Below are 26,234 nucleotides of genomic sequence, written 5' to 3'. Positions count from 1 at the left end.
GGCCTCGCCGGCCACAAAATGGCCGCCCCGGCCTCCACAGCGTGAGGGGGCGCAGCGCAGCGCTGGGGCTCGGTGGCGGGGCGGGGCGGCGGGGCCGTGAGGGGGAGGCTCGGCATGGCGGGGCTCAGCCCCGGGCTGTTGGTGTTGTTCTGTGCTCTCCGTGAGTGCCTCGGTCACCGGGCGCGGCGGGGCCCCGATGGTGGGGGTGGGTGGCGCTGTGCCGGCGCTCACCCGCGCTGTGGTGTTCCCCAGAGGTGCAGGCTGCCGGCCGGGGAGCCGCCGTCACGCAGGAGCTGCTGCAGGAGGGGTTCCACAGGTGGGACCGGGTTTGGGGTCGTGGGGCTCGGGTTTGGGGTCGTGGGGCTCGGGTTTGGGGTCTGGGGGACACAGTGCTGGAGTTTGGGGTCTGGGGGATGTGGTGCTCGGGATTGGGGTTTTTGGGGGTGTGCTGCTGAGCTTTGGGGTCTGGGGTGCTCGGGTTTGGGGATGTGATTAGGGTGAGCTATCAGAACCACAGGCTCCTGGCTGGTGAGGAGGGGATGGCTCTGGGTGGACAGGAGTTTGTAGTGCGGGACACTCAAGAGCTGCACCTTGCCTCCCTGCATGGCTGTGTTGCCTGGGGAAACGTGGGTGTAAGCGTGCTGCTTGTGTGCCTTGGTTTAAGGGACCTGCTGGTGAAGGTTGACCTTGGGGAAGCCGGGGAGTGGGCTGGAGGATGCACGGTGGTTGCTAGAAGTCAGCTGCCGCCAGGAATCTACGTGGATCCCTACGAGCTGGCGTCGCTGCAGCAACACAACTTAACGAAGGTAACGACCCAGAGGGTCAGGCCGCTTGCAGCCTCTCAGGTAACGGCGTTCACTTGCGCTGCCAACAGCTGAAGAATGCCTTGCTCGGGAGGCTGCACTCTCTGGTCATCATCTGGCTCCTTAGACCAAGGTGATTTGTTCCCTGGCCTGGAAGTTGCTGCACAGTGATGTTTGTGACTTCTCATTGCATCGCTGTCGTACCGGCACCACCTGGCACAGGGCAAGTGTTGTGTAATGTGCTGCTGATGTTTCTACACGCAGGCATGCCTGTCAGCTCTGCTTAGCCTCAGATAAGTAAAAGCTATTGGTATTGTGGTAAAAGCAGTTCAGACTGAAAAGAAGGATGATTAACTCCAGCAATACAGGAGCAGGGTGGGAACAGGCAGGGAGCGTTTTCAACTGGGCTGTTTGGTCTTCCTGCCAAGACGCTGTGTCAAGGTCTTCAAAAGTGCAAAGCAGTGGCTTCCCTGGCGTGCTTCAGGTGGATCCGGACTGAGGAGTGTCACCGCTTCTGTTTCATCACAGCTTTCCTTCTTACCTTCCAAAACACGCTTCATGGGTTGGGTAGAGAGACATGTGTTAAGGCTGTGGCTTTATGGTAATCTCCTTAGGTGCTTAATTCGGTTGAAACATAGAGGCAATGCCACTGAGCAGCTTCTGTTTAAATGCTTGCAAGCGCAATTACAGCCTTGCTAATTGGTGTTACTAATTAGCGCCTGTTCAGTTAGTGTCAGACTATCGGAAAGGTTGCGTTGCAGACTTCCCATAGGTAAGAATGACTTACTGGAGAGTGAGTTGAAAAGCTGTTTTGTACCAGCGTAAGGACAGAATTTCCAACCTGATTCTCCTAACCAAGAAATTGGGCCCGGTGTTAGAAAATAGAACAAGGAAAAAGGTTTCCACTAGAATTGCATTGTAGTAATCTGCCATGTCTAATGAGAGGAGACAATCACTTCCCAACACCGTCTTGGTGCTGGGCATCTCCTGGGAGGGTACCTAAGTTGTACAGCTGAAGGTAAGTATCAGAGAGATACTTAAAGATTTTCTGAGTAGCTGTTAAAACAGCTGTGGGGGTTCAAAGTAAGCAAATGTGAAACCCTTCCCCTACACACAGAATAAACTCCAACAGTAGTTTTCTTGGTGCTCTGAAGAACAGTGTGTTAGTGCAGGAGTTAAACTTTTTCCCCCCTTCTGATGCTGCATTAGCTTACCACAGCAGACTGTGATCACTTAAGTCCCATAATCATGCATGAAATATTCATACCTCTTTTTTTCCTTGTCTCTCTCTCCTGTGCTGATTCTGGTTGCGACCACATCTGGATCTTTGTGTACGTGCAGGCGGTGTTAATTCCTGATGTCGTTGATGTGGAGGCTCCTGAGTACTCAGCCACAGGCCTTGTGGTTCTCCTGTACCTGGAACGCGACCCTCGCTGTTTGCGCTGTTTCAGAGGAGTTTTGCCTGTGCATGTGCGGTACCACCGGCCAGCAGGGGACGGGGAGGAGGCACTGGTTGCTCTGAAGAGTCCAGAAGTACTGGTCTGCTGCTGCGATGGTGAGATAGAGGCTCTTTGTGTACTCTTTTTGGGGAGAGAGGAGGAGCTGTGGGTAGTACAGAATCTGGATTTATACCTGTTTTCTGGAGGTGAAAGGGGGGTCACATGAACCCCCCACATGAACATGAGGGGAGGATAGCAGCCCTGATAAAGGCCATGTTGTCTTCCTCTTAGCATATGCTGCGCATTAGGGTGGACGCTGCTGCCCGACCAAAGGCAGACTGATTGTTAACAGACTGCTTGGAGTTGTGCTGCTGCCATCAAACCCTTGTACTGTAGGGATGGGCTCTCTTGCCTGTAAGCGCTGGCAGTTGATCTGTTTGTCACACCCCCTGCAGGCCCTGGTTTGTTAAAGGTCGGCTGCTCAGACCACGTTTTCACAGCATTCTTGTGGCAGCTGCGGCTGTGTAGTGTGTATTTAAAATTATTCACTGTCAGGTACTTAGAGCAACCAAAGTATTCTAAAGGTTTCCAAGCTTTTCTTCCTGTGTTTGAATAGGGGAGAAAAGATAGCAAACACTTTTCCTGATGGTTGTGGTTCCCAAATTCCTCTAAAACAAGAATCTGGTATCCTCTGACAGTGAATATTTTATGTGAACGTTGGAGTTCTCTGTTTTTGCTGAAAATTGTACTCATTTTTCATGAAATTGTTCTTGCTAGCCCCCACATCAAATGTGCCACTGATTCTCAGCTCCTTTATCTTATTCTGGGTGTTATTTGAGCAGTGATTTTCTGGGATAAACTTAGTGGCAGGAAACACTTCCTTGGTCAGATAAAAGGAGTGTGAAATACTGCTATTTTTTCTGCTATGTTTAATATTGATGAGCAGGAAAAATATTTATTATTAATATAAAAGTCGTTAAAGTATTGGAGGGGAATTCTTGCATGCATCAATGGGAGGTCAGCTGGGAAAAACGAAAGAATGTCTTCCATGGTTTTGGGGAAGAGAAATTGTAACTGCATGGCTAGAGTTGAGGGGTGTGCAGGCCAAAGGTGAATTCTTTGCCCCGTTAAGGACAGAAGGTCCAAGATCGCATGAGTGAGATTCTTCCATAGGTATCCACTGTATCTGTCTTATGTAGATCACCTGTCAACGGAGAGCTGGAAGCCTGCTGAAGTGGAAGTTCCCTGCTCAGGGAAAAGGGACTACCCCTGCCAGTGGTACAGCGCAGCACACAAACCTGTGAGTTCATATTTCTGATGGAAATTCTTGGTTCTTGCTTAACAGTTGCTGCCTCTTTCTGTGATGAGCAACTTGCAGAGCACAGGACCTAATCAATAAAAGCCTTGTTGTGTGAATTCTTACAGAGGCTCCCTTCTTCCTTTCTGACCTGGTTTTAACGGGTGTTACCCTGCCATTCTGACGTGCCTGCAATTGCTCGGTGCTCTTTTGTGCTCTTGACAGTGGCATCTTCTCATCTTTTTTTTTTTTTTTTTTTTTTTTTTTTCCTTAATACTTTGCTTTGAATCCTAGGATATAATTGGCACTAAATTAAGAAAAGCCATAGCATAGGTTTTTCAGATGAGTAGCAAAGTGGGAGAACCCTGTTCCTATCTAATAGAAAAAAGAGTAAACCCCCTAAAGTTGAAGGAGTAAGATCTTTAAAAAAGGCCACTGCTGCTTGTCATTGGATTGGCTGAGGGTCTAGATAGATGAAGTTTTCTTTATTGTGTTCAAAACTAAGGAAAGTTGGATCCTTAGTGTGGTCAACAACTGCTTTACAAACTCAAAAAGGTTGTGCTAGCATAGAGATTCAGAAATAAGACTAATTTGTTTAATAACAAATCTGTTGGTTGTGTAACATGCATGTTTTCCTACGTTTAAGATGTCTGCGGATGTCTGTTACATGTTTTGGAGCTTTCTGCATCACAGAGAAGCCAAATAGTTGTTTCCCATGGAGAAAACTGGCTTCTCAGTGATCTGCAAAATGCTCATTCAGAGAGTGTCTCTATTCAGTGCTGTATTATGTACATGTCCTCACTGGCAAGCTTAGAGTAAGAACAAAGCCATGGAGGATATAAATAGCTACTATTCAAAATGTAGCAGAAACTTTTTGAGCTTTGTACAATAAGACCAACTGGCTCTCTTTACGGGCAGTAAATCGAAAGGTTAAGTTCCATCTCAGTTTTCTTCTGGGATTAAAAAATCAAGCCTTAGCAAAGGGCTAGTTAAATAGTGCTCTGGTTACTAGTCCTCTAAGCTGCAGTCAGAAAGAAACAGCTTGTTAAGTGTGCGTAATCCATGTATTTTTCTTTTGTAGGCATATGAAGAATTGACTCTTCAGGTTCCAGTGGGGCTCAAGCAACATAGTGCCTTAGTGTGTGTTGTGACTCTTCTTGCCACGGTGTTCTGTTCCAGTCTGATTCTTGCTGCTGTATGCAAGCACGGACACTTCTTCTCCCTAGTCACCTGCTCAGAATAAAGAAACAAGGAGCGACTGAGCTCTGTGCAGCAAAACTAACTCAGTGTTACATTAGGTTCCTAAGTGAATCCTTCTCTACTGTTATTTATATCTTGGTAATTCATGCAGGTCCCATAACAGATTATAGTTCTCTTGGGCTAATTCTTACAAACACCTTTCATGCGCAGAAGACCACTTTGGTATACTGTGAATAGACAAAGCAGATGGAGGATAGCAATAGAGCTGCAGAAAGCTGAAAGGACTGCCACAGGCAGTGCAGCAGTGGTCAGGAACAGAGTCTCAGTCTCTGATTCCTTGCCCCAGGCCAGGGCCTGCTTCAGCTATAGTGCTGCTCCTTGCAGAGGTGTTCTTGAATTCAAACCACCTGATTGGGGAGTGGTTATTAAGGGTATGAAAAACATTATCTAGTCATAAATGTTTCTGAATTTGAAGCTTGTTTAAACTGTCCACGTGGGTCATGCGTGAATTTGCGAAGAGGAATTTTTTATTTGGGACCGTAGACGGCTTAAGCAATCTGTGCTCTGCTAAGGACTAGGAGGGATTAGCTGCTCTTGGTCAAATCATTCAGAGTTGAAAGAGCTTAGAAAATTCGAAAGGAATTTCACGCTGTATCAGAAGCTAAAAGAATCTCCCTTGGGAGATTAAAGCTGATGAAAAGATACAAACTAGAAGCAAACATTTAGCAGACTTGCATTCAGCCATCAGAGCAGTTAATAAATGCATGGAAATGGAAGGCTTGCTTAATGGAAAAAATGAGTTGCTCTGGATTGACAGAAGTTGGTTGTTGTTTTTAATCGTCAGTAGGTGGCATTGTGACCTTACTGACAGGGGCGGTTGGAGAAAATGTTATACCTCACAGAGTTAGTTAAGAGCAGCTGATTTTTGAGGGAGTGTGGGGGACATCAATGAAAACGCTGGTTTTTAAATTCTGTCCTCCTTTATATGCAGCCATGACTGCTTCACAGCAGAATCAGCCTTTCATCACTGTCCAGCTGTAGCTTCAGGATCCCCTGGGCATCCTTCCTCTGCTTCTGCTGAAATTCAATAGAGAGCTCGTCTTGTGACTTTGCCCGCGACAGGTTGGCAAGTGCTCTGACACTGGGCTCTTGTTTTCCTCTGACTGTGCTGAATGATGATGGCTGCGCCAGTACTTCATGCGCTACCTCAGAGGCGTCATGCACTGCATCTGTTTGGGGGAAGGGAGAAATTAAAGAGGACAATTGCAGGGAGATTTGGTGGCTCTTGCAGTAGGTCTGAGGAGAGAGGCTGTAATACTTGCCTCTGAGTGACATTTTTAGCTCCCAGAGTTGAGTTTGTCCTTGAGCTTTCTCTCCGGTGCAGGTACGTCATTCTGTGTTGCAGTTTGACTCGTGGAATGGCAATGTCCGAGATTGCCACTCGGCTTGGCAGGTCTTTATCTCCTGAAAGCCCACAATTTCTTTAGCATCAGATAAGACTAGTTGAAAATCACAACTATGCTAAAACAAGCTGCCTGACAGTGTAGTCCAGTGAAAGGAAACTCATTTCCTTGTGACAAATGAGGAAAATATTGCAAGATATAAAAGATGATGAGTAGATGATTTGGAAATGCGTGCAAATGGTGATGCAAGAATGTAAGTGCATTAATGGTAGGATGTTCTATGAGCAACTGTGGCAGGAGGGGCTTGAATTATTGGGGGCTTAGCACTGTTAGTATGAAACAGATTGTTGACTTTAGAACAGAGTGTAGCTGCTGGAGGGTGAGAGGGAAGGTTTTCAGTGCACTAATCAGCTTGTGTGGCTCCTGGTTTACTAAGTATATCTACTGAAACTTCATCAAGGTCCTACTGATGAGGTTTTCAGGTGAGCTGGAGTAACATTGATTCTGATTAATGTAAAATATTAGAGAAGTTGCAGAAATTTCAGTGGATGTTTTTGCTATGGCAAACAGCAAGTATTTGTTCTTTTTAAATGCATAGCATTTGAATTAAAGTATAATAGATGTTCTTTAAAAGCTGTAAATAAGTATATTGTAGCGTTAAGCATGGAGGAATTAATCTCCAAGTTAAACTTTCTCTCCCATACCAAAAACTAGAGTCATCAAGCAATCACTGCATTTAACAGGCATGCCCTGGTGCGTGCCAGATAGCAGAATGTAGGTGCCAGTCCTGCAGGAACTGCTTTTAAGTGCAGAGGAGCTGTGAGGCAGTGAAAAAATTATTTGAAAAAAAATCTGGCAGAAATGAGGTGACTGCATGGTAGTTTGAGTTATTAGCAAGAGAACATAGATACATGGGTTGGATGCAATTTATTCATCATTAATGGGTATAAGGACAGAATTAAAGGAACTACAGCAATGAAAGAAAAGTGGGCATTAAAGGTCATTTTAGGAGTTAAGACTTTCTGAATCACCAATGAATGTGTAACAGCAACAAAGTACTCCTAGTTTCTTTTAAGAAGATGTGCCTGGGGAGACAAAAGAATGGGAGGGGGTTAAGGGTTCTGAAAAGGGTTTGGAGCAGGAATAGGGCGGGTTTAGGGGTATGTGGCTGAAGCAGCAAGAAGAAATAAGATTTTATAGGGAAGGAAAGCAGAGCTGAGAGAACCGTGAAGCATAAAATCTGTAGTTTCTTGAGAGGTACGTGACAGTGAAGAGACGAATTAGCTTGAGCAAAAAGGAGAGTCAAATACGGAATAGAATTGGAGAGGGACAAAGCAATATGAAAGGAGAAGTGATGAAGAAAGAAAGTGGCCAGAATACTGTGGATCTGTAGGGGCAAGGTTTCTGTGAGCAACCACTGCAGTAGCTCTGTGGAGAGTAACAGAAAATGGTGACCTAATGTAGCTGAAAGCAAACAAACTGGAAAGGCTGATATGCACTGTTTGGACTTGTGTGCTGGCGTGAGGCTGTAGGGGAAGCTCTCCTGTAAGATGTTTATCAAGAGGGGCTACCTGATGCGTGCCCTTCTGAAGGAAAAATCAGACGTTGCTCCAAGCCTGGGCTGACAGAAGAGGTGAGATCCAAGCTGCAGGGCAGGTGGATGTCTGGGGAAGTTAATGTGGAAGACTAGATGTGTCAGGGATTTGAGGGGAGACGACTTGAGGGCACACGTGGTGCTTTCTCAGTTGTGTTGCTGCTGCATCTCTTAGTACCTGGGCGTGAGTAGTTACATGAGATGGCTCAGCTCACCGATGGAAGTGGCGACACCAGAAGTTATGCTGAGCACCAAGCTCGTGGACTCCCGATTGACCTGGAAACTTAGTGGGGGTGGCGTTGATTTGCTGTGGGACAAAAACGAGCCCCTTCCAGCACCTTCAGGGCATGAGCAAGGGTGGCACACGGTGCGGATGAGGAAGCTCAGCCCGCTTGGTGCTCCCAGGCACCCATTTGTGGCCTCCTGGCTGGGAGCCCCGGCTCCGGTGGGCCTGAGGGAGAGGCAGCAGGGGGCGAGCTGGTTTTCATCAACGAAATATGAAGGAAATAGATCTGAACGAAAAAGATGGAAGTGAGGGCTGGGTGAGAGCTGGCTTGGACAAGCTCTCTCCGCCGTTTGGCTTTTTCCTGTTTTTATTTTCAGAGCTGCGGGGGGTGCCCCCAGCTGGCCCCTCGTACCCCGGGGGGACACCGCTGGGCTGTGGGGGGCCGTGAGGAGGCAGCGCGGAAGCCCCCCAGGGGGTCCCCTTCCCGCCCAGCCGCCTCCCCTCAGCGGCGCGGACTACACTTCCCATCACCCCTCGCGCGCCGCCCCCGTCTCCCCGCGCGGGCGGGGGCTGCCGGGAATTGTAGTCCCGGCGGCGGCGCCCCTCCCTCGCGGGCTGTGGCCACGCGCGGCGGTTCCGCTTCCCCCTCCGGCTCCTGCCGCCGCCGCCGCCTCGGTGGGTGCCGCCGCCGCCATTGCAGAGGCGCCGTGTGGCGGCCGCGCCCCGCTGCCCCGCTCGCCCTTCCCCGAGGCGGCCGGCGCCGCCTCAGCCCGGTGAGTGCCCGGCTCCCACCTGCCGGCCCCGCCGCTCCTTTGTGGGGCCCTCCCGGGCCTGTGGGCGGCGGGGCCGGCCCCGTTTGCGGGGCGCTGCGGGAAGCGGCCTCGGCGGCGCCGCCTTCTGAGGCCCGGGAGGGAGAGGGAGCGGGAGCGGCCCGGCCGTGAGGGGCCCTCGCTGCCCCGTGGTTGCCGCGGGGTGGGGTGCGGGGGGCAGCAGCGGGGTGTTTGTGGTAGAAATGCTGGAAAAGCCCCGCTCGGGGCGGTTTCCGCAGCCCAGGTGCGGCGCAGGTTGGGAGCCGGCTCCTTTGTGGCCGGGCCGGGGGCACGGGGCTGCCCCCCGGGGCCGCCTCCCCGCCTGCTGCCGCCGCCCTGTCACCGGCAGGGCCCGAGCTGGGGGCCTGGTGCCTGCCAGCAACCTCCCCGAGGCTGGTTTGGGAGCCCGGAGGCCATCGGCTGCCCTTCAGGCCCCGGGCGGCAGCAGCAGCATCGTCATCCGGCCGTGCTGCCCCTCTGACGGTGAGGGGGGGGCTGCTTTACAGCCCTTTTTGGAGGTATCACGATGAGCAGCACGGTAAGGGGGCATTCCGGCATGGCATACAGTGGTTTTTTAATCCTCTTATTTGTGTGGTTTTCTGCATTTTCCTTTTTTTTCTTTTTTTTTTTGGATGTGTTTTATGCTTGACAAAGCGGGCTTTCTCTTTTAAAAAAGTCCAGGCTGTGCTTTTTGGTGTGGACTGACTTCAGGGTGTGCATCCCGGAGTGGTGCCTCCCCCCCCCCTCAAAAAAAGGGAACTGGCTACTTGGTGGTTCACTTTCTTCCTGTAGGAGATGGAGGTGATTTAACTCACAGAGATACTGTGGAAGCAGGCTACAAAACATCCGCGAGTAACCAAGTGTGCTGTTCCAGGCTTATGTTACCTGAGAGTGGAGGGTTGGGTCTTTTATTATTACAGACTAATAGACTGAAATAGAAGTGGCACAGAAGCTGAAAACGTAAAGCCTTTGCATTATGAATTTTTAAGTAGAATCTCTAAAGGAATTGGAATGGTTTAAGTCAGAATCCACCAAGCGATGTTCTAGAGGAAGGAAAAGCCGTCCTCTGACGTCTACTGCTTGGATCCTTCAGTTTTTGAGGCTAGAACAAAAAAGCAGTAACATAGAGTCTCTGAGTTACCTTGCACGTGGGGTTAGTGTCTGCTTTGTGCAGATGCCATAATTAAAAACGTTGGGCAACTAAATGGGGAACCATAGAAATGTCTGTCAGCATCTGCTATATGTATTTTGAAGTTTTAACAGAGTGCAACGTGTTTTGGTGAGCTGGAGGCACGCGTGCTCTGAGCTGCTCTGGGGCAGCTTGTCAGGGCTGATTTACTGGAATGAAATTTTGGGCCCGGTTACAACTCGCCCGGTTGGCCAACTTGGGGAGATTTGTTCCGGAGGCACCTGCTCTCATTTCCTCTCTGGGATGGATGCTGGAGTGGATGGGTGAATGCTTTGACCATGTATGGCAGGTCTCATCTTGTGCTTATTTTAAAATGTGTCCTTTTAAAAACTCATGCATGCTTGCATTGCTTAAGTCAGCCTTTCAGCTGCATTTAAAAGGGAAAATCCGAGCACCTTTGGTTTCTAAATAACTTCAGGAAAGGCGGTAAGGGTATTGATGCTTCTGATTTTGTCCTTGTGCTGGTATAAAGGCTGTAGGGATGTGAGTGTAGGTCTGTGTGTTTCACTAATAAGAGCTACTTCTGCTTTAGAGTTCTTGTATCAGTCTTGTTTTAATCGAACCTTTTATCTGTTTTCTGTGTCAGAAGGTTTGAGGCGCTGATAGCTTCCCTGTGCCAGTATATTCAGTCACATTTATTGACATGCCCGTAGGTAGCCACAACAAAGAAAAAGTGATTTGTTTTGAAAACAAATTGTAGTTACAGGGACACCGCTCTGAATGGCTGGGCCCAGCGCTAACAGAGCAAAGATCAGTTGCTGGGGTCAGAAACTGGGACTCGAGAAGAAAGCATTGAAAGGGAGTTGACTCCCCGAAGAAACCAGGGGGAAAAGATAGTGGAGGTGCAGAGGTGGGGAGAGCAGGAGGAGGGCAAGTTCCTCAGCAGCCAGAAAAAACGTGTGCTGCGCTGCTGCCTGCTCAGCTCAGCCTCGAGATGTTTGAGAAACTGCATTTTCAAGCTCTTCAAGCACCCATGTTTCATGTAAAACAGCTTCTGCTGGTGTTTTGTGAAAATAAAGTGAATTCTGCAGTTTGGTTATGGTGAGTGGATGAGTGTGCTTGCTGTAATTGAGATGGTTCCATGAGAATAATGGGCCTGGACCAGGTTGGAGCTGATCAAATAGATTCCTCTCAAGCTGGATTAACACCGATGTGGTAATGCTGGGACTAGGACTTGTCTCTGGAGCAGCAGCAGCGGGCTGACTGCAGAGGCACAGAGCGAATGCACCCTCCTGAATGACAGCGCTGCTGGCGCTTGGGAAAAGGTGCAAGCGAGTCGCCAAAAGAAGGTGGTTGTAGAATTTTCTCTCCTTTTTTTCTAAAAACTTGATTACTGGGACCAGTTCTTCTCTTTTCTCATCAAAGCGGAGGCGCTGTCCTGGAGTGGAGGAGAGATTCAGAAAGACTGCAGCCTGCTCAATTTGCAGTTTTCCAAGGAGACCCCTCCCTCCTTCCTCAGTCTAAATCAGGTTTGGCCCAAAACTTCAGGAGTTTTCTAGTTGCACAGTGTTGTCTTGGAGAGGTTTCTGTGCCTGCTGTGGCTGCTGAACAAACATTTCCAGTAAATTTTATGTTGCAAACACTGAGGTTACTCACTGCTCCTTGCCCTGCGAAGTGTAGCACTGTTACAGATAACTAATCAGCCCAAGTGCGTGAATGCCAGGCTGAGCTACTCGGCTGAGTCTCAGAAACGATAAATGCAGCACTTGGCCCAGTGCTGGCTTGATTCTGCGTCCCAGCAAGGTCGGGTTGAGTGGGGAGGCATCTCGGGCAAGCTCTGAGTGTTTGCAGGACTTGACATTGCCAAGGGTAAGCAGAGCTCATCATTTGTATCCAGGCCTTGCTGTGCTGCTCGTGGCCTGTGAGGTCTCCAAGCGTGGTTTTGTGTCAGGTCATGCTTTGGTTTAGCTGGAAAATGTGCACTTCAGTGCTTGTGTTTTGACTGATGAGTGGAGTGCCTGAAACAGGTGGAACCCCTGGTTTGGGCCTTGTTGTGTGTCTGACTCAGTAGGTTTTTTTATGTTGACTGTTCTTCTGTTTTCCCAGCTGGGAACTGGAATTAATCAGGCTTTGAAAATGCTTCTCCTCGCTGAGAGCTAACCGTGGGCATGTCTTAGGCCCCAGCCCAACACTGGTGGCACTTTGCTGGCCTTCCTGAGCTGCTGGGGAGGACCAGCTTAGTGGACAACCTGCTGGAGTTTTCTTTGTGGGTCTTGGATGGAAACTTTTTTTTTTTTTTTTTTTTTTTTTTGTAAACTAGCTTCTGGCAAACAGTTATTTTATGTGAAACTTCACCTTTTATCGCTCTTGAGGGAGAAACTTCCCATCTCGGAACTGTGTCTGCAGAGTCCTGCCTCTTGCTAAACTCTTCTGCTTCTGGCATCCTCCTCCAGAGGCTGGCATGGGAGGAAGCTCGGGTCCTTTCCCCAGGCAGCTGGATCTTAGTGCCCCGCTCTGAGCTGCTACAGCCCTGAAACTGTACGAGGGTCTGGCACATGCAGGGCAGTTCTGCTCTCCGTGAGGTTAGGAATGCACCTTTAAAATTACCGTTTTTTTGTTGTTTGCATGAATTTGAGGTGATCGGAGTCACTCCCTGTGATTTAACAAAAGGCATTCCTTATGTGTTTAAAGGTGATGAGATATTGAAATGCTGCAGAAATTGGTGAGGCTGCTTTTTTTTTTTTTTTTCCAGTCAAGAGAAGTGGATTTTGAAATTCTCAGTGTGTCTAATCTCTGTTTATGAATTTCAAAGTGCTTCTACAAATTTTTGCTTCCTCTTCTAATGATGTACTGGTGCTTAGAATGTGTTTTAATGAACACCCCTTGCCAGGGGAATGTAATATTACTCCTAGAAAGCTTTGTGCAGTAGATCAGTTATCTTTTCCCAAAAGATGTAAGCCCAGCATTGGTGTGGGTGTGTTGACTGTGGATGGTGAGTAAAGAAAAAAACAGACTCTGAGAAAAGCAGCAGTGTTTGGTTATTTATGCACGAGCATCTGCAGATATTAAGCTCTGAAAAAAGACATCCCTGCCACAGCTGTGCAGAGGTGGGTTTGGATGAAGATGATACATTGCTGTGGCAGATTTCCATCGCCGTTCCTGTCAAAAATTTCAGTTGTCGTTTAGTCCTGGATCAACACAGTTTGTTGGCTCAAATACACAAATTTCTTGTCCTGTAGTTGAGCAGCATAAAGCCAGTAGCTCCCTTGGAACAACGACTTTGTCCAAAGCTGTATGCATGAATTGGCTACTGAAATCCTGAATGTTGTCCTGGAGGATACGTGGTTACCTGCTGCCAACACTGGTGTTGCGTTTGTCTTTGTTCTCTAGCTCTATGCTAATTAGCAAAAATTGTTTCCTATCTTTAAAGGAGTTGTTTTGATAAGACAGGTTTAATTCTTTCTAATGCTGGAGTTTTGTTTTAAGGAAAAGCATCTGTAGGAAGGAGTCAACGTGTTGGGGCAACCGTGCCTTGCAAGCGGTGTGCTGCATAGAGAAGGGATTTAGCGTAACGTGAACCAGAATCAGGGCAGCTGGCAGGTGTGCTGAGGGCTGGGAATGCACTAACAAGGCTTTCCAATTCAGCCTCTGCTTTTTACTGAAGTTTCCTGCTGCTGCTTTAGTTGCTGGTCCTGGATGTTTGACTCATTGCGTACCCACAAGAATTTACGACTGTCAGCACGCAGAGGCTTTCCCTTAGCTTCTTTCACCAGTGAACTTAGAGCTTTATCCAGTGCTGCAGGGTTTGGTTTGGAAATGAATGTAATGCTTTAAGCTGTATCCGCTCTTCATTTACTGTCTGTCCAGAAGTGCTGCTGCTACCAGGGTTATCTCTTGGGCGAGAGAGAAAAGGCTGTTTCCAGAAGATGCTTCCTAAATCACCTCTGAATGTTTAATAAGCTCTTCCCTCTTGGAAGGGTCTCTGACGAAGTGGGAGCCTGGAGGAACAAAAGGGAAAATCGCTCTCTCCTTAGCCCGTCTCCTGCAAAATGCCACCCTCTTCGAAAGGGTGCTTCTGGGGTTTGGGGCCTTGTTATGCTGAGGCTGGACAGAAGCTGGCTGGGCAGCTCCTTGTGGAAACGGGTCATTGGAAGGGGCTGAGTGTGTTGTGTATTATCTGCTTGTTAAAAAAAAAACAACAAAAAACTTATTTTTTTTCAAGGAAGTGACCTTGAAAATTTCAATACATTACAAAAAAAAAAAGGTTAAAAGGGAAGAAATGTAAGAGTTTTTCATCTTTTTCTTCTGTTTTTAAGCTAGCCTCTTTGACCAATGAAGAATTAGACAAATTAAAAATTGTTGCCTTTCAGGGTATCAGAATTGAGGGACAAGCGATTTTTGGCCGAATTCCAGGTGCTGCAGAGAAGGGCCTCTGGCCTTTCAGAGGTCACGGTGAGGAGCTGCCTCTTCTGGCACGGGCAGGTCGCATCTGTCCCACAGCCTGGAGGTGCCCGTGTCTGCCTGAAATGCCAGCCTCGACTGCTCTTTGAAGGTGCTGGGGGAGAAAGGGCTGAAGAGTGAGGGTGATCACCCTTAAAAAATGCCAGCTACATGTCTGGAAACCCCTTCAGGCTGCTTCACACGTGCCCAGGCAGTTTTCTCCCCACTGTGTTGGTGAGCTGGGAGTGTGCAGAGGGACCACTTAGTTCAGCAAGTCACTGTGCCATGGCAGATGTGAGGGATTTTAGTTCTTTTGTAGCTCCTGTGGTTTGGGAACAGACAACATGGCACTAGGGTTAGTTGTCAGCTTGGGCAGCTTCAAAATGTTTGTATCTGAGCTCAGATGTCCTCTGAACCCGAGGCCCTAAATGATTTAGGATGGCTGGGACTGGGTTTGCTGCTTTTGAGCTAATGCAGTGATTGCAGTGGTGAAATGCTTGATGTTTTATACTGGTATTCAACATGCTGAGGGGCTGGGGTGCAGGGGTGCTATTCAGTACTACACCAGGTCAATATGAGAGCGAGCCCTTTGGGTTGGAGGGGGGAAGGGGAGAGTCTTGCTCTTCCCTGGCCCCAAACCAGCTGTTTCTACCCACTCCCCCAGGCTAATGCTGTGGCTTCCCTGACTGCAGCGATCTGCGTCAGGGAACTAAATTTCCGCAGAAGGAAGCACTGATCTTAAACTTGGCTTGAAAGGTTTGCTCCTTGATCTGACGCTAACGGTCCCATTTATAACAGGAGGAAAGTTGTGTGTGGAGCAATGAACAAACTGGGTTTTATTTGTTGAGTTCTTTACAAAATGTTACCCTTTTTTTTTTTTTTTTTTTTTTTTCTGTGACACAGAAAGCAAGTTTCTGATCGTAAAATGACGGGCTGCTTTGGGAAAGGCCTCGTCAAGGTGTGAAATGCTAGCACAGTTACAGAAACCAGCTGTGAAACGCTTGGTTTTTAGAGTTGGGATGTAATCACTGGGTGTGAGTAGGCTTGGTGACATCTTTTCTGCTGCCCCCTAGCTTTTTTTCCCACTCTGGGGTGCAAGTAAGCTCAGGATTTTCAGTGATTTAGCTGCAAGAGCAGTTAATTGTAACCTGGTGCTAGCGTGCTGAGGCTCTCTGCTCCCGTCCAAGCTGAGCACTGAGGAGCAGAGGCAATTCTTCGTGGCAGGGAGCCTTGACTTCCTTGCTGGGGTCTTGTATGTGTGGAGCAGTAGTGTTTTGGTCTGGCTCCTCTTTTCTAATAGATTTTTAGATCCCAGTCTCTTTTTCCACATAGCTGGTGGAAGTGGAAGCCAAACCTTCAGACCAGTTCAGCACGGGTTGGGGGCTTCCTTCATAAGCACGACTGCGCATTCTGGTCTGTGGTTGTGCTGTCTTTTGTTTTCCTATTTCTGTAGAAGTTATTCCCCTGTGAAATAGGGGAATATTAGTCGTTTATGAGGAATAATTCTCATTCTCTGTGGAGTGTTGAGCGCATGCTGGAAAGTCCTGCGTTCTCCCTGCAGCAGAGGTGGATGTGCCTCTGCTGGGGTCAAACAGAGCTGAGCATTACCCAAGTGGAAGGAGTTAAGACATCTGGGAAAGCACATCACAGCAATATTGCTAGAGCTTGGAGCAGCCAGTGTAGTGAAATTTTAGTGTCTTTCAAGGAAAAAAGGTAAGAAAGGTGGCAATAAACTAAAAGAATAAAGGATAAGTGAAAATATCAACATGAAATGAACTTTTAATATATTTTAATTCATGCTTCTGATGAGTTTGGTACTCCAGCAGCACAACATTTGCATTAACTAGCGGATTTAAATGATTTTTCCTCATTCCCTCGTTACTGCTAAGCAATAATTGTCGGATGTTTTCCTGACATCGACTTTTGCCTTGTCAGACTAAGCGCGCCTTGGTGGGAGATTCATTCTGCCCTGGAAGGGAAGATCTTTGGGAGGAGGTCTGGGGCAGTGCTTTGCTACCAGGGCTTACTTGGCAAAAGGACTGACAGTGGCTGGGCTTTACTTTATCACTCCCAAAGCCAGCAGGCCAAAGTAAGATGCTAACTTTCTAAATTAAAAGCGGTGTGTTAACTGGAGAAGGCGTTTTGTTTCAAGGGTCTTGCCCAAGACTGAAAGTAGGTGCAACTCTTGTTGCATCTTGCTCAGATTAACGGGAGCGACTGTTTCCTATGCTGCTGAAATGGCTTTCTCTTTGTAACCCCTAAGGTTGTCCTTTTGGCAGTACCTTGCCAGTAATCCTCAAAACCGGGGGTTTTGGTTGTCCCTTTCTCTTGTCCGTGTTGTTTTATTTAACCAGGTGCAGGCATCAGCAGGCGTGCAAACCTGCGGGGCAGGGGCCAAGGTGCATTTTCCAGTGACCAGTGTGGTGACAGACTGGTGGCAAGTGACTGCTCGGACTGATGCCTTGTGGGCTTTCTCTTTACTAACGAGTTTAATAGAGATCTTTATCTCTGCTTTACTCTTTAGCAATTGCTTGCTGAAGGTCGCTTCCTGTTTTCTTAACAGCATTGAAAGGACCTGAGAAAATTTTCCCTTAGGTGACAAGCCTTTGGGAAGTTGATCATTTCTAGAGGTATTATATTAGGACTGACTTTTTTTTTTCGTGGTTACCATACATTCTATAAGAGGAGACTTCAGAAAAATAAAAACTGTATTTAAAAATGTGTTTGAACTTTTATAGTTGCAGATTTGTTAGCCTTCTGTGCTGACTCGTCGCAGAAGAAATATTTCGTGCCCTGGTTCCTGTGTTCAGACTGAGTAGTGGCATCTCGTAGTGTTACACATGAAAATCAGAGGCAGGGTTTGGAAGGCACAGAGGTGCGGTGCTGGGTCAGGCCGTGGGTGTGTCGCCTGGTGCCCTGACTTCTCTTATTTCTATTGGAGTAAATGGCGTTAATTTCTTTAATTGGGATGGTGTGTGTGTATGGAAGGATGCTTCTGTTTCGTGGATGAAGTTCTGTGTTTTGTAGCTGTTGGTTATTAGTGTTCCAAGTCTGTTCTATGCGAGTTCAGTCTCATCCTCACGAACATCTTCAGCTGCATTGCAACTGTCCAGCTGTCGCTGGAGCCGAGCTAATGAGGCAAAATGAGAGCTGAGAACTGGATCCTTCTCGTACATAAATCCCCGAGCCTCTCAAAAAGGCATTTTCAGAAGCTTTACTCCGGCTCTGTTAACATTTTGGTGAAACTTTATCATTCTGCTCGTAAGAGGTTCATTCCTTCCTTACTGAGCAGGTGTACAGTTCCAGTATACAGAGCTGGTAGGGCTACTTCATTTTAACCTTACCCAAGTGCTGCCCTTTCATTTATTTTTTTAAGGCGAGTTGGCCTGACATTGGTTTCTATCATTTGCCTGCCTTTGGCTATTATCTTTTCAAGCCCCTTTTAAAACAGGCTACTAGCTCTGAGAGACAGATAAGGATTTGTTGGTTCTTGAGCATCTGATGAGTTTTTCTCTAAACATCTTTTGTTTGTTCAAATTTATTTTTCTCCCTCTGCCTTCAGAGGAAAAAAAAAAACAACACAAAAACAACCAAACAAAAAACAATCTCAAAGCCCTTACGAGTTTGCTGCACAGCACTGAGCTTCCTTGCCCAGCTACGCTTCCGTGTTAAATTCTTGTCGTAATTAGTACAGTGACATCAATAGGAGCAGTTTTTCAAAGGCCTTTGCAGCTTCCTAAGTTCAATATTCTGTCAACTGTTTCAATATTATTTTAACTTGGCAGCTTCCCTTGGAAGCTCTCCTACTTTCACAGCATGCTGGTTATCCTGTTTAACTGCAGCTTGCACAGTATTTTGTCTATTCAGTCGGTGACCGTGTTCCTCACTTTGTACTTTTATTTCTAAAAAATGTTTCATTCTTGAGCTGTCAAATCTATTTTTATGGTTTTGGTGCTGCAGCATCCTATAGGAACAGCTGGAGATGGTTAGAGATAATGCGTGTCTAGTGCTCCACCAGAAGAACAGGGAGAAAGTGGAAATGTCTAAGAAGAGTGCTAATGCAAAAAAAAAAAAAAAAAAAAAAAAAAAAGTTGTTACAACACACTGAAAATTTGTTGGACTGCGCACGATTGGTATTTAAGTCATCGAATGCGTATCAGGAGTTGGACTCGATGATCCTTACGGGTCCCTTCCAACTTGGGTATTCTGTGATTCTATGATTTCCATACATATATACTTACATTTTTATTATGTTTGATTGTGAGCTGAAAGATGCCTATCTAGCAGCAATAAACACAGAAGTTAGAAAATTAAAAAAAAAAAAAAAAAAAAGACTCCTTTCTGATATCCATTTTTGGAGTGTAAATTGCTGAACATGATGTTCTTTCCAGGTTTAAAATGAGTGCCTTGGCTCCCTGAAACACACACCAGAATATTTGCCTAAATTTTAGGGATTTGCTGCATTTAACCGTGGAATAAGGTGACACTTGTGTAAGTGGGTGTTCTTAAAAGTAGCTACAAGCCAGAAAATGTATCAGGGCATGCAAGGCAAATCCAGCAAGGGTTGCAAAGTGAGTCCTGGGGTGTGAAGGCAGGTGGGCAATTTACAGGGCCAGTTTGATCAGCTCCTTTCCTGTGTTTTAGGTGGTAACAGTTCACTGCTACTCTGAACGCAAAATTACAGATGGGAAGAGCTGTGTGCATGGAGAGCTTTGAAGTCCATGTTGATTTGAGATGTGACAGCTACACCTTGTGCTTTTTGTCCTATCTATTGCCGTTTGAATTAACGGGGAAGGGTGGGCCATGATGTTGGGCCAGTGACTGCAGGATTTCTTGTTTTCCCCATCTAGATAACCTTTGCTTCTGCTAGTAAGCTTAAACGTAGTAGGATAAATCTGCTAATCACTCATATAAAACTTGTGAAACTTTACACTGCAGAAATGTAGTGAAGTTCTTCCTTAATGGGACAAGCTCGAAAGGCACAGCAAGCTAACCGTGGGTGGAAATAGTGCTAGTGAGGTTTTGTAGCCGAAGTCTGGGGGGTTTTACTGCTGCCATCCTGCAGTCCTGAGCCGCTGCCGCTGGAGGAAGGTTGGGGTGACCCTTCCCGAATGTTTTGCCTTGACACGGATTTTTTTCTGCTAAACTCACAGCCTCGCTTGCTGCCTTGAGATCTCTGTCTGGGTATCACCGGCGGCGAGAGCGCTGGTGGCCGCGGTGCTCGCTGCGGGCTGGCTGTGCCGGCGCTCCTTGGAGCCTGCGGCTCCTTCTGGCAGCGGTCAGCTCTAGGAGCTGCGTTGCTGCGAGGGCTCAGAGCTCGGTGCTGCTAACGGCGTGCCCAGCTGGTGGTGAGTGAACTTCCCCAGCGCACAGGGAATTGCAGATGCTTCAGGGAATGCTTCTCCTGTAGGAATTCAGCCGCTGAAGGAGTCATCAGACCCCTCTGTGCTGCGGGACGTGCTCGGAGCGTGAGCAGCATCTGAGCCAGCCCCGCTCCACACCACCGGAGTCTCCAGGCTGGTGTCCTGGGGGTTTCTTGCTATTGGGAACTGCAGTTAAAGCAAGCCTTGGCCAACCACTAGAGTGAAACAAAAGCTCCATTCTTCACTTGTGCAGGGAGCTACTTCTCTCTTCCCTTCATCTTTTTCCCTGATTTCTTTTCCCCTTGACAGCTCTGTTGGTGTGGTGGGAAAGTGATGGATCCCTGAAGGCCGGATCTTTTTCCCTTCCTCGCCTTGCTGATACACGCTGCGTTTCCTGCCCCCTTCCGCTTCGTCCTGGGCCTCCAGTTTGTATGGGCGGGCTGTGGTCTTGTAAACCATCGTCCTGGATTTGGGAGGTTAAAAACCATTCTGCTTGCTCCCAGAGTTCCTGGCACTCTACACTGCACCAGTAGCCTGTCACTTTTAGGGAGGTGTCAGCGATGCTGTGAGGGGTGAGTGTCTGGGTTACAGCAGCTGTGCGTGCTGTTGGAGATGTGTAGGTGCCTCCTGCAGGTAGCCTACCCTTTATTCAAATAACTTTTGCTCTGGAATGTGTGATCCCTCCCTGCCTGTAAATGCCGGGTTTAATTAAGAGAGTTTCAAGAATGAGGTACAGCCTCCAATTTTTTTTCCTTGTAAACTTTCCCTACTTGCCTTTTTCCCTGTTCTCCTTTGATCTTCAGAAGATCTCAGCTCGTGAAAATAAAGGCTCAGAAGAGTCTTCTAGTTAAAGAAATGTGAGTAAGCACAAACAACTCGAGTCCTGGATTTGCATGTGCTGTGCGCTGCAGGCTGTCTTTTCTGTCTTCAGTTGACTCAGGTTCGCAAGTTGGTAGAGCAGGGGTAAGTAATTTCCTCGTTGAGGGCTGAAGAGGCTTTTCAAACACCTTTGAGCTCATCTTATCATTATGCAGCGTTGCACAATGCTTCGTTGAAGGCAGAGCGTGGCTGTGGGCTGTATAAAATGAAGCGTGGCCTCAGTTCAGCTGGTAGGCGGCAGCTCCCCAGCCCCGCGGCAGGGCGCCGAAATCCAGCCTTCTTGCTTCAGTCGCTCCTCCTCCTCCGTGCCCTGCAGGCCTGCGAGGGCTGCTTTGCGTGTAGGGTGGATGTGGGTACCTGCAAACCTGCCTCGGTTCTCTTCTCCGCTGGCAGTGATGGTGTTGTAGCCTCACCTTGTGAGTTTCCCTGCGGGGCTTGGGGGAAATGGGGAACAGAAGCAACTCAGCAGCTGCCTCGGAGGCCCCTCTGGTCCTGTCATCTGTGGCGTTTGAGCTGTGTCGAGAGTTCAGAGGCAAGAAAGCAGAGAAGCAGTTTCTAAGTTGTTTTGCGGTGAAATCTGCCTCCACAGCTCAATAGTGCCGTGTTTATTTTATGAAGCAGAAATGAGAATTCAGGTGGGAGTCGATTGCCACTCGTGACTTAAAGGGAGAAGGCCGAGACACATCACAAGGCTTGCAGATGGCTGCAGCATGCTGTGAAATGAAGCATCACTCATTTGCTTAAATTTTCCGTGCACCGATGGACTCTTACTCTTGCACATCCTGTCTCTAATTGGTGCCTCTTTTGACTTTTCCCCATTGATACCATTTTCCATCGCAAATCGTAGCTGATAATTCTGCAACGATCCTTCTGCCCAGCTCGAAAATGGAGAAAGTGAAACCCTGGGAGGAAACATTTCTCCTTCCCGAGGCTTCTGCTTATCGCCCCGTGTCTTCGGCTCGATAGGCGGACGTCGTGAGCCTGGCCTGTCAGTTTGGGAGGCTGCCAGAATCTCGGCGGTGTTTTTGCTTATCTTTATTAGTGACTCCACGAAAAGTTGCACTTTATTGTGCCTGCGCCGAGGGGCGGAGATGGCCTGGCTGTAAGCTCTGCGTGGGGAGAAGCGCTGGCTGTAAGAGGGCCGTTTGGAGGCCAGGATGTCTGCCACTGCTCGCTCATCGGAGGGCTGGGACCTGTTTTTATTTCAGAATGATACCTGAGCACATTTTCAGTGCAAGGCTTTGCACATCTGCAGAGTTCCTTAAGGAGTAAATAGTTGAATTGCTTTGGGTTGTGAGGTACTTTGGCAAAGGGTTAGATGAAAATTCTTCTTTAGAAAGAGCTCAGTGACTCTTTCAACTACTCCAGTAACAGGATATTTGTCTTCTGCAGCTTGGTCCACAGTAAGTATCTCTTTGTGCTTTTGGAGATGACTGATTGTTCCTCATTCACAAAAGATAGTTTCCTGTTCTTCTGCTTTTGTTGCTTCTGTTCGATCATCCTTTTTTCCCCCCCCCAACTACTCTTGGCAGTTTCGTGCCAGCTGTTTCCCCCGTGCTGCGTTTTCCCTTCTATATTTGAGTGATTCTGCAGAAATCGGAGGGAAATTGAAGAGTATGAAGAAGATAAAACAGCAAGGATTTAGCCGGCTGTGTTCTCATGGGTGTCACCTCATGTGATTTTGCAGGAGGCTGACGTTCTCTGGTGCTATCAGTGGCACGGGAGGGTTGCGTTGCCTCTGTCCCATGTAGCAGTACAGGGAAGTTGGCAAGGCAGGACCTGCTGGTACGGTTCGTGGTTGCCTCCTTGGTGGTTGAAGCAGGCAAACCGGTGCTCGTGGCGGTTAATTTTGCAAAAACGATGCTGGCAATTCATTGCCACTATCAGGCCTTGCCGAGCAGTCAGATTGGGTAGCGTGTGTCCTTGTAGCAGTCCGAGTAAAGAATTATTAACACCTGGCATGCTCAGATTTTTATTTTTTTAAGCTATTTTCTCAGTCCCATCATTTGAAGGGGTACCCTGCTTGCTTACACTCATAAATTAGAGTCTCTGCTTGGCTGGAATATTTCAGATTAGTCTAGTTTCCTCTTCCCTCCCCGTAAAGGAAAGTTAAATAACAATAACCGTTAGCTTTCATGGGCCCGTGGTTTGGCACAGACCGAACACTTATTTTATCCGAGACCCCTGAAGGGAAAAGGGCTGTTCCTGCACGTCCCGTGGAGGCTGGTGCCTGCCTCTGCAGGGGCGCAAGGCTCGAGAGCTGCGAGTTGTGCTACAGCATCTGCACGTGTTCCTCCTCAGCAGAGGTGGGACGGATCACGCCGCTGGCCATCATCAAGGTTTTACTCTTGGTTTTGCCTTTGCACAAGTCCTCTTGGCAGGCAGAAGATCCGAGGCTGCGTTTGCCAGGTCTGCAAGAAAGTAATTCTTTGTCTGCCACTTTTTTTTTTTTTTTTTTTTAACACAGCTTCTCTGAGTTGAAATAAAGAGAGAAGTATTTTCAGCCTCTGATCGTTGTCTTCTGTTACTTTAGAAAACTCCTTTTTTGGCTCAGGTAGAACAAATCCCATGGAACCAAATGCTTTCGGTTGGAAAGCAAAGCACCCGGAGAGCTTTGTTTTGCTTTTTGTGGAGGAGACGCTCTGAGATCTGCTGCTTCGGTGGATTTTTTCTGCAGCGGTGAAATTGTTTCAAATGGATGAGCCGCTGAACTGATGGGGCAGGAAGTGAGCTGTGGCTAGGTAGCACCGTCTGAAGAAAAACTTGTCAGAAAGCTGCTTTCAGCTAATCCCTGGGAGGAAGTGAGCTATAATCAGTACTATGTGAGCTAATCACAGGAAATCTATTGCTCAACAGGAGCCTTTAAAAAAAAAAAAAAGTGTGGGAGGGTGTTAGAAAAATACATACAGACGTTTCATTCTGCTTTTGTGCTCCAGAATCTACTTGGCCTGAGAAAAATTGAGCATCTGATGAAGGGAGCAGCCCTCCAAAGTCCATCGAAGAACCGCACGATGTGTATGGCTGTGTTTTGGAAAGGTCTGTTTTCCCTCTTTGCTGGAATAAAGAAGTGTCCAGGCTCATCTTGCCTTTTTTTTTTTGTTATTGTTGTTGTTTTTCAGCAGTGGTGGTGTTGGGGAGCCTGAAGATAAGTTAGCAGCTGGGGTCAGTGCACTGGGAGTGAAGATTTTCAGTGAGGATTTATGTGATAGAAACCACGAGCAGAATATGACACAAATCTGCTGTGTTACACCAGTGTTTTCTTGGAGTCGCAAGCAAGCTTTTCCTTTTTTCAGTCGCTCTGCCTTTTTTCACCCAACATCCTCTGCCTTGGAGACCTGTTCGCAAGCCATCTATTTTGCTGTTTTCCTCTGCCCTGGACCTGGCCGTCCCGGATGCTGCCCTTTGTGCGTGACAGCCGTTGCCAGCAGCACCCTATAAGGCTCTACAGGAAGGCAGCGCTGACAGCTGCCGCCGCGCGGCTTGCTGCGAGGGTAACTCGCTCCTCTCAAACCTTGCGCCCTCTGCTAGAGCAGGGCCAGGGAAACACGTGTAGGGGCAGGGCTTTTTTCACCCTTCCTCTGCTTGCTTTTCTCCTGCTGCTCCCCTCGGGGCAGCCCGTGGCTCCGCTGCGTTGCTCTCGAGCGCGGTGCCCGCTGGCTGTCCCCATGGCCCAAGCGTCCCGTGCTTCTGGTGGCTGCTCAGGTGGCAGCGGTCACGAAAAGGTCCTGCAGCTGCCGAGCTGCGTGGAGGGCCCTGCTTTCAAAAGCAGAGCGGTTACGTTTCTTAATGCAACGCTGCCCTGAAATCGGTTACTTCTGTTTTTTGGGTGGCCCTGCAAAAAAGGCTTAACATTTGACCTTTGTGTTGCTCCTTCAGCGTTTTGTTGCTGGTAGTAAATAAGTTGAGTCATTTTTACCTGTGCTAAACAGAGGTGAGTTGAGTTCCTGCTCCGGGAGCCTCCTGTCAGGCTGTGTGCAGTGGGCTGGGTTTCATTTGGGCTCTGGAGAGCTGCGAGAGGGGCAGCCTAAAGCAGCGCTGTCGTGGCAGGAGGGGGAAGTTATGTGCGTGTTATCAGACAGCTCTGAGCTTGATATCATCTTTTCCAAGCAGCAGCCTAGTTCACTTTTGCATCAGATCCTAGATCCTAATACAGCTGGCCCTGCTCAGGGCGTGCACACCTGCACCGCGCCTTGCACGCTCGATCTGCTTTGAGCACAGGTGCTGCAGGGAAATCGGGGCCGCGCGCTGTAGCAGACAGGAAAACACCTTTAATCTCGTTTTATTTCCCTTTGGTCATTCAGCAGACAAGTCAGAGAGGAAGAAAGGCTCGTCCTTTTTTAGAAGACGGAGGAGCCAAAGAGCGGCGCTGGGGCAGAGAGGGGCCTCCGTGGTGGAGCCGGCCGCCGGGCGAGGGCTGCGCTTCAGCTGCAAGGCAGTGAGTGCGTGGCGGCCTTGGGGCCGGTCACGAGGGAGGCTGGGAGAGCCAGGGCTGCCGCAAGAGCCGTGCTTAGGAAGTTCTCCAGGAAGCAGCCCCGCGTCATGCTCTCACAAGGGGGAGTTGGGGGAAAGCAAATGCAAATCCACCCCCCCCCCCCGAGTCAACGCCAGAGCATTCAGATGAAGGCACCGCAGCAGCGTGTGTTTATCAGCTTTCTGCAAACGCTGCCCGAGTCTCGCTTTGCTTTCCAGCTTTTACTCACTGGCAGGGTTACGTTTCTGGGTGTTTTCCCACCAGCAACGGGAACTGCTGCCTCTCTTTTGTGGCCTGGGTACACCGAGGGTTATCGGGCCCCTTTCTTCCCCAAAAGGAAGAAAGCCAGCGAGCAGCAGAACTGGCTCCTGGGACATGGCTGTAAAAATGAAACTGCGAATGCACGTGCTGCTCGGTTACTGCAGGGCTCTTCTGGGCTGGGAGGGAGGAAGAGGATGGCTGAAGCTACACAAGCAGCTTCCCTACACTTTTCTTCCTTCAGAGGTGGGAGGGGAAGGGTTGCGCTTCTGAGGAGCCTGGCTTCAGGTCTCCCGCTGCTCATGAGACTGGTTCAGCACCTTGCAGACCCCAATTGCTGCTGCCTGTCCAGCAGGACGGAGAGCCCTTTTGCTTTTCAGCTTCTTCAGTTCGTAGCGTCATGTACAAGAGATAAGAACTGAGAATCAGAGCCTTGTGGTCGCCAGCTCTGGCCCCTGTGATTATGTTCTGCAGAGCGAGTAGCAGAGCTGTTGGGAGGAAAGTTTTTAGCTCTTTTTGTGTCTTTTTTTTTTTTTTTGTGTGTGAATGTCCTGGGTTGCAGCACCATTCTGTGGTGGGAATGAATCTGTCTGAAATCTGCAATTAAGTACCGTTTGCAGCTTCGCTGCTTGCTGCTGTGGTCCATTCCACTGCTTTCTAGTTCTTGCAGTTAAAAGCAGTGCCACCAGTAACCGCGGGGAGCTCGTGAATCCATTGTTATTCCTGGCATTATTTTCACTGACAAATCCGTTGCCACTGATTCCATCCTTCTCCATCTGCTTCTTCTGCTGTCTTTCTGCCAGGTGCAGCATACTCCTCCGAGGCTACACAAACCTAGTCAAGCCGATTTAGTAAATGTCTTTCAAGCAAGGTTTAAAAAAACCTGACATCCCTTTTGTCAGTGTACAGGCTCTTTGCTAGAA

The 26,234-nt window shown here is 48.3% G+C and overlaps 2 protein-coding genes across 4 annotated transcripts in view; both read left to right on the top strand.

Moving 5' to 3' along the window:
- Window positions 1-70: 70 nt before the first annotated feature.
- PIGX (phosphatidylinositol glycan anchor biosynthesis class X) lies at window positions 71-5,848 on the top strand. 2 transcript variants are annotated; one of them, XM_084291804.1, is made up of 6 exons: window positions 71-160; window positions 253-316; window positions 665-806; window positions 2,145-2,358; window positions 3,442-3,542; window positions 4,621-5,848. In XM_084291804.1, exons 1-6 carry the CDS (start codon window positions 115-117, stop codon window positions 4,780-4,782), a joined length of 729 nt encoding a protein of 242 aa, XP_084147930.1. In that variant the 5' UTR covers window positions 71-114; the 3' UTR covers window positions 4,783-5,848. The 2 variants fall into 2 exon arrangements, with proteins under 2 accessions (XP_084147930.1, XP_084147931.1); XM_084291805.1 differs by lacking the exon at window positions 665-806 and having other exon boundaries at window positions 104-316.
- Window positions 5,849-8,619: 2,771 nt separating this feature from the next.
- The window catches only part of PAK2 (p21 (RAC1) activated kinase 2), a 44,719-nt gene continuing 27,104 nt past the window's right edge, over window positions 8,620-26,234 (top strand). The window contains exon 1 of one of the 2 annotated variants that reach the window (XM_084292264.1): window positions 8,620-8,735. The gene's annotated coding sequence lies outside the window, so the exon portion shown is untranslated. Of the gene's footprint in view, window positions 8,736-23,541; window positions 23,619-26,234 lie in introns of those variants that run through there. The other variant, XM_084292265.1, reaches the window with a different exon arrangement.

The sequence above is a fragment of the Netta rufina genome (genome assembly GCF_964035555.1).
Source record: "Netta rufina genome assembly, chromosome: 9".
NCBI classification, from domain to species: Eukaryota; Metazoa; Chordata; class Aves; order Anseriformes; family Anatidae; genus Netta; species Netta rufina.
This window is presented reverse-complemented; position numbering and strand designations above follow the sequence as displayed.

Coding starts and splice junctions, on each gene's coding strand:
- PIGX (XM_084291804.1), top strand. CDS start 115: ATGGCGGGGCTCAGCCCCGGGCTGTTGGTGTTGTTCTGTGCTCTCC. Junction 807..2,144: donor AGCAACACAACTTAACGAAG/GTAACGACCCAG, acceptor GTGTACGTGCAG/GCGGTGTTAATTCCTGATGT. Junction 2,359..3,441: donor ACTGGTCTGCTGCTGCGATG/GTGAGATAGAGG, acceptor TGTCTTATGTAG/ATCACCTGTCAACGGAGAGC.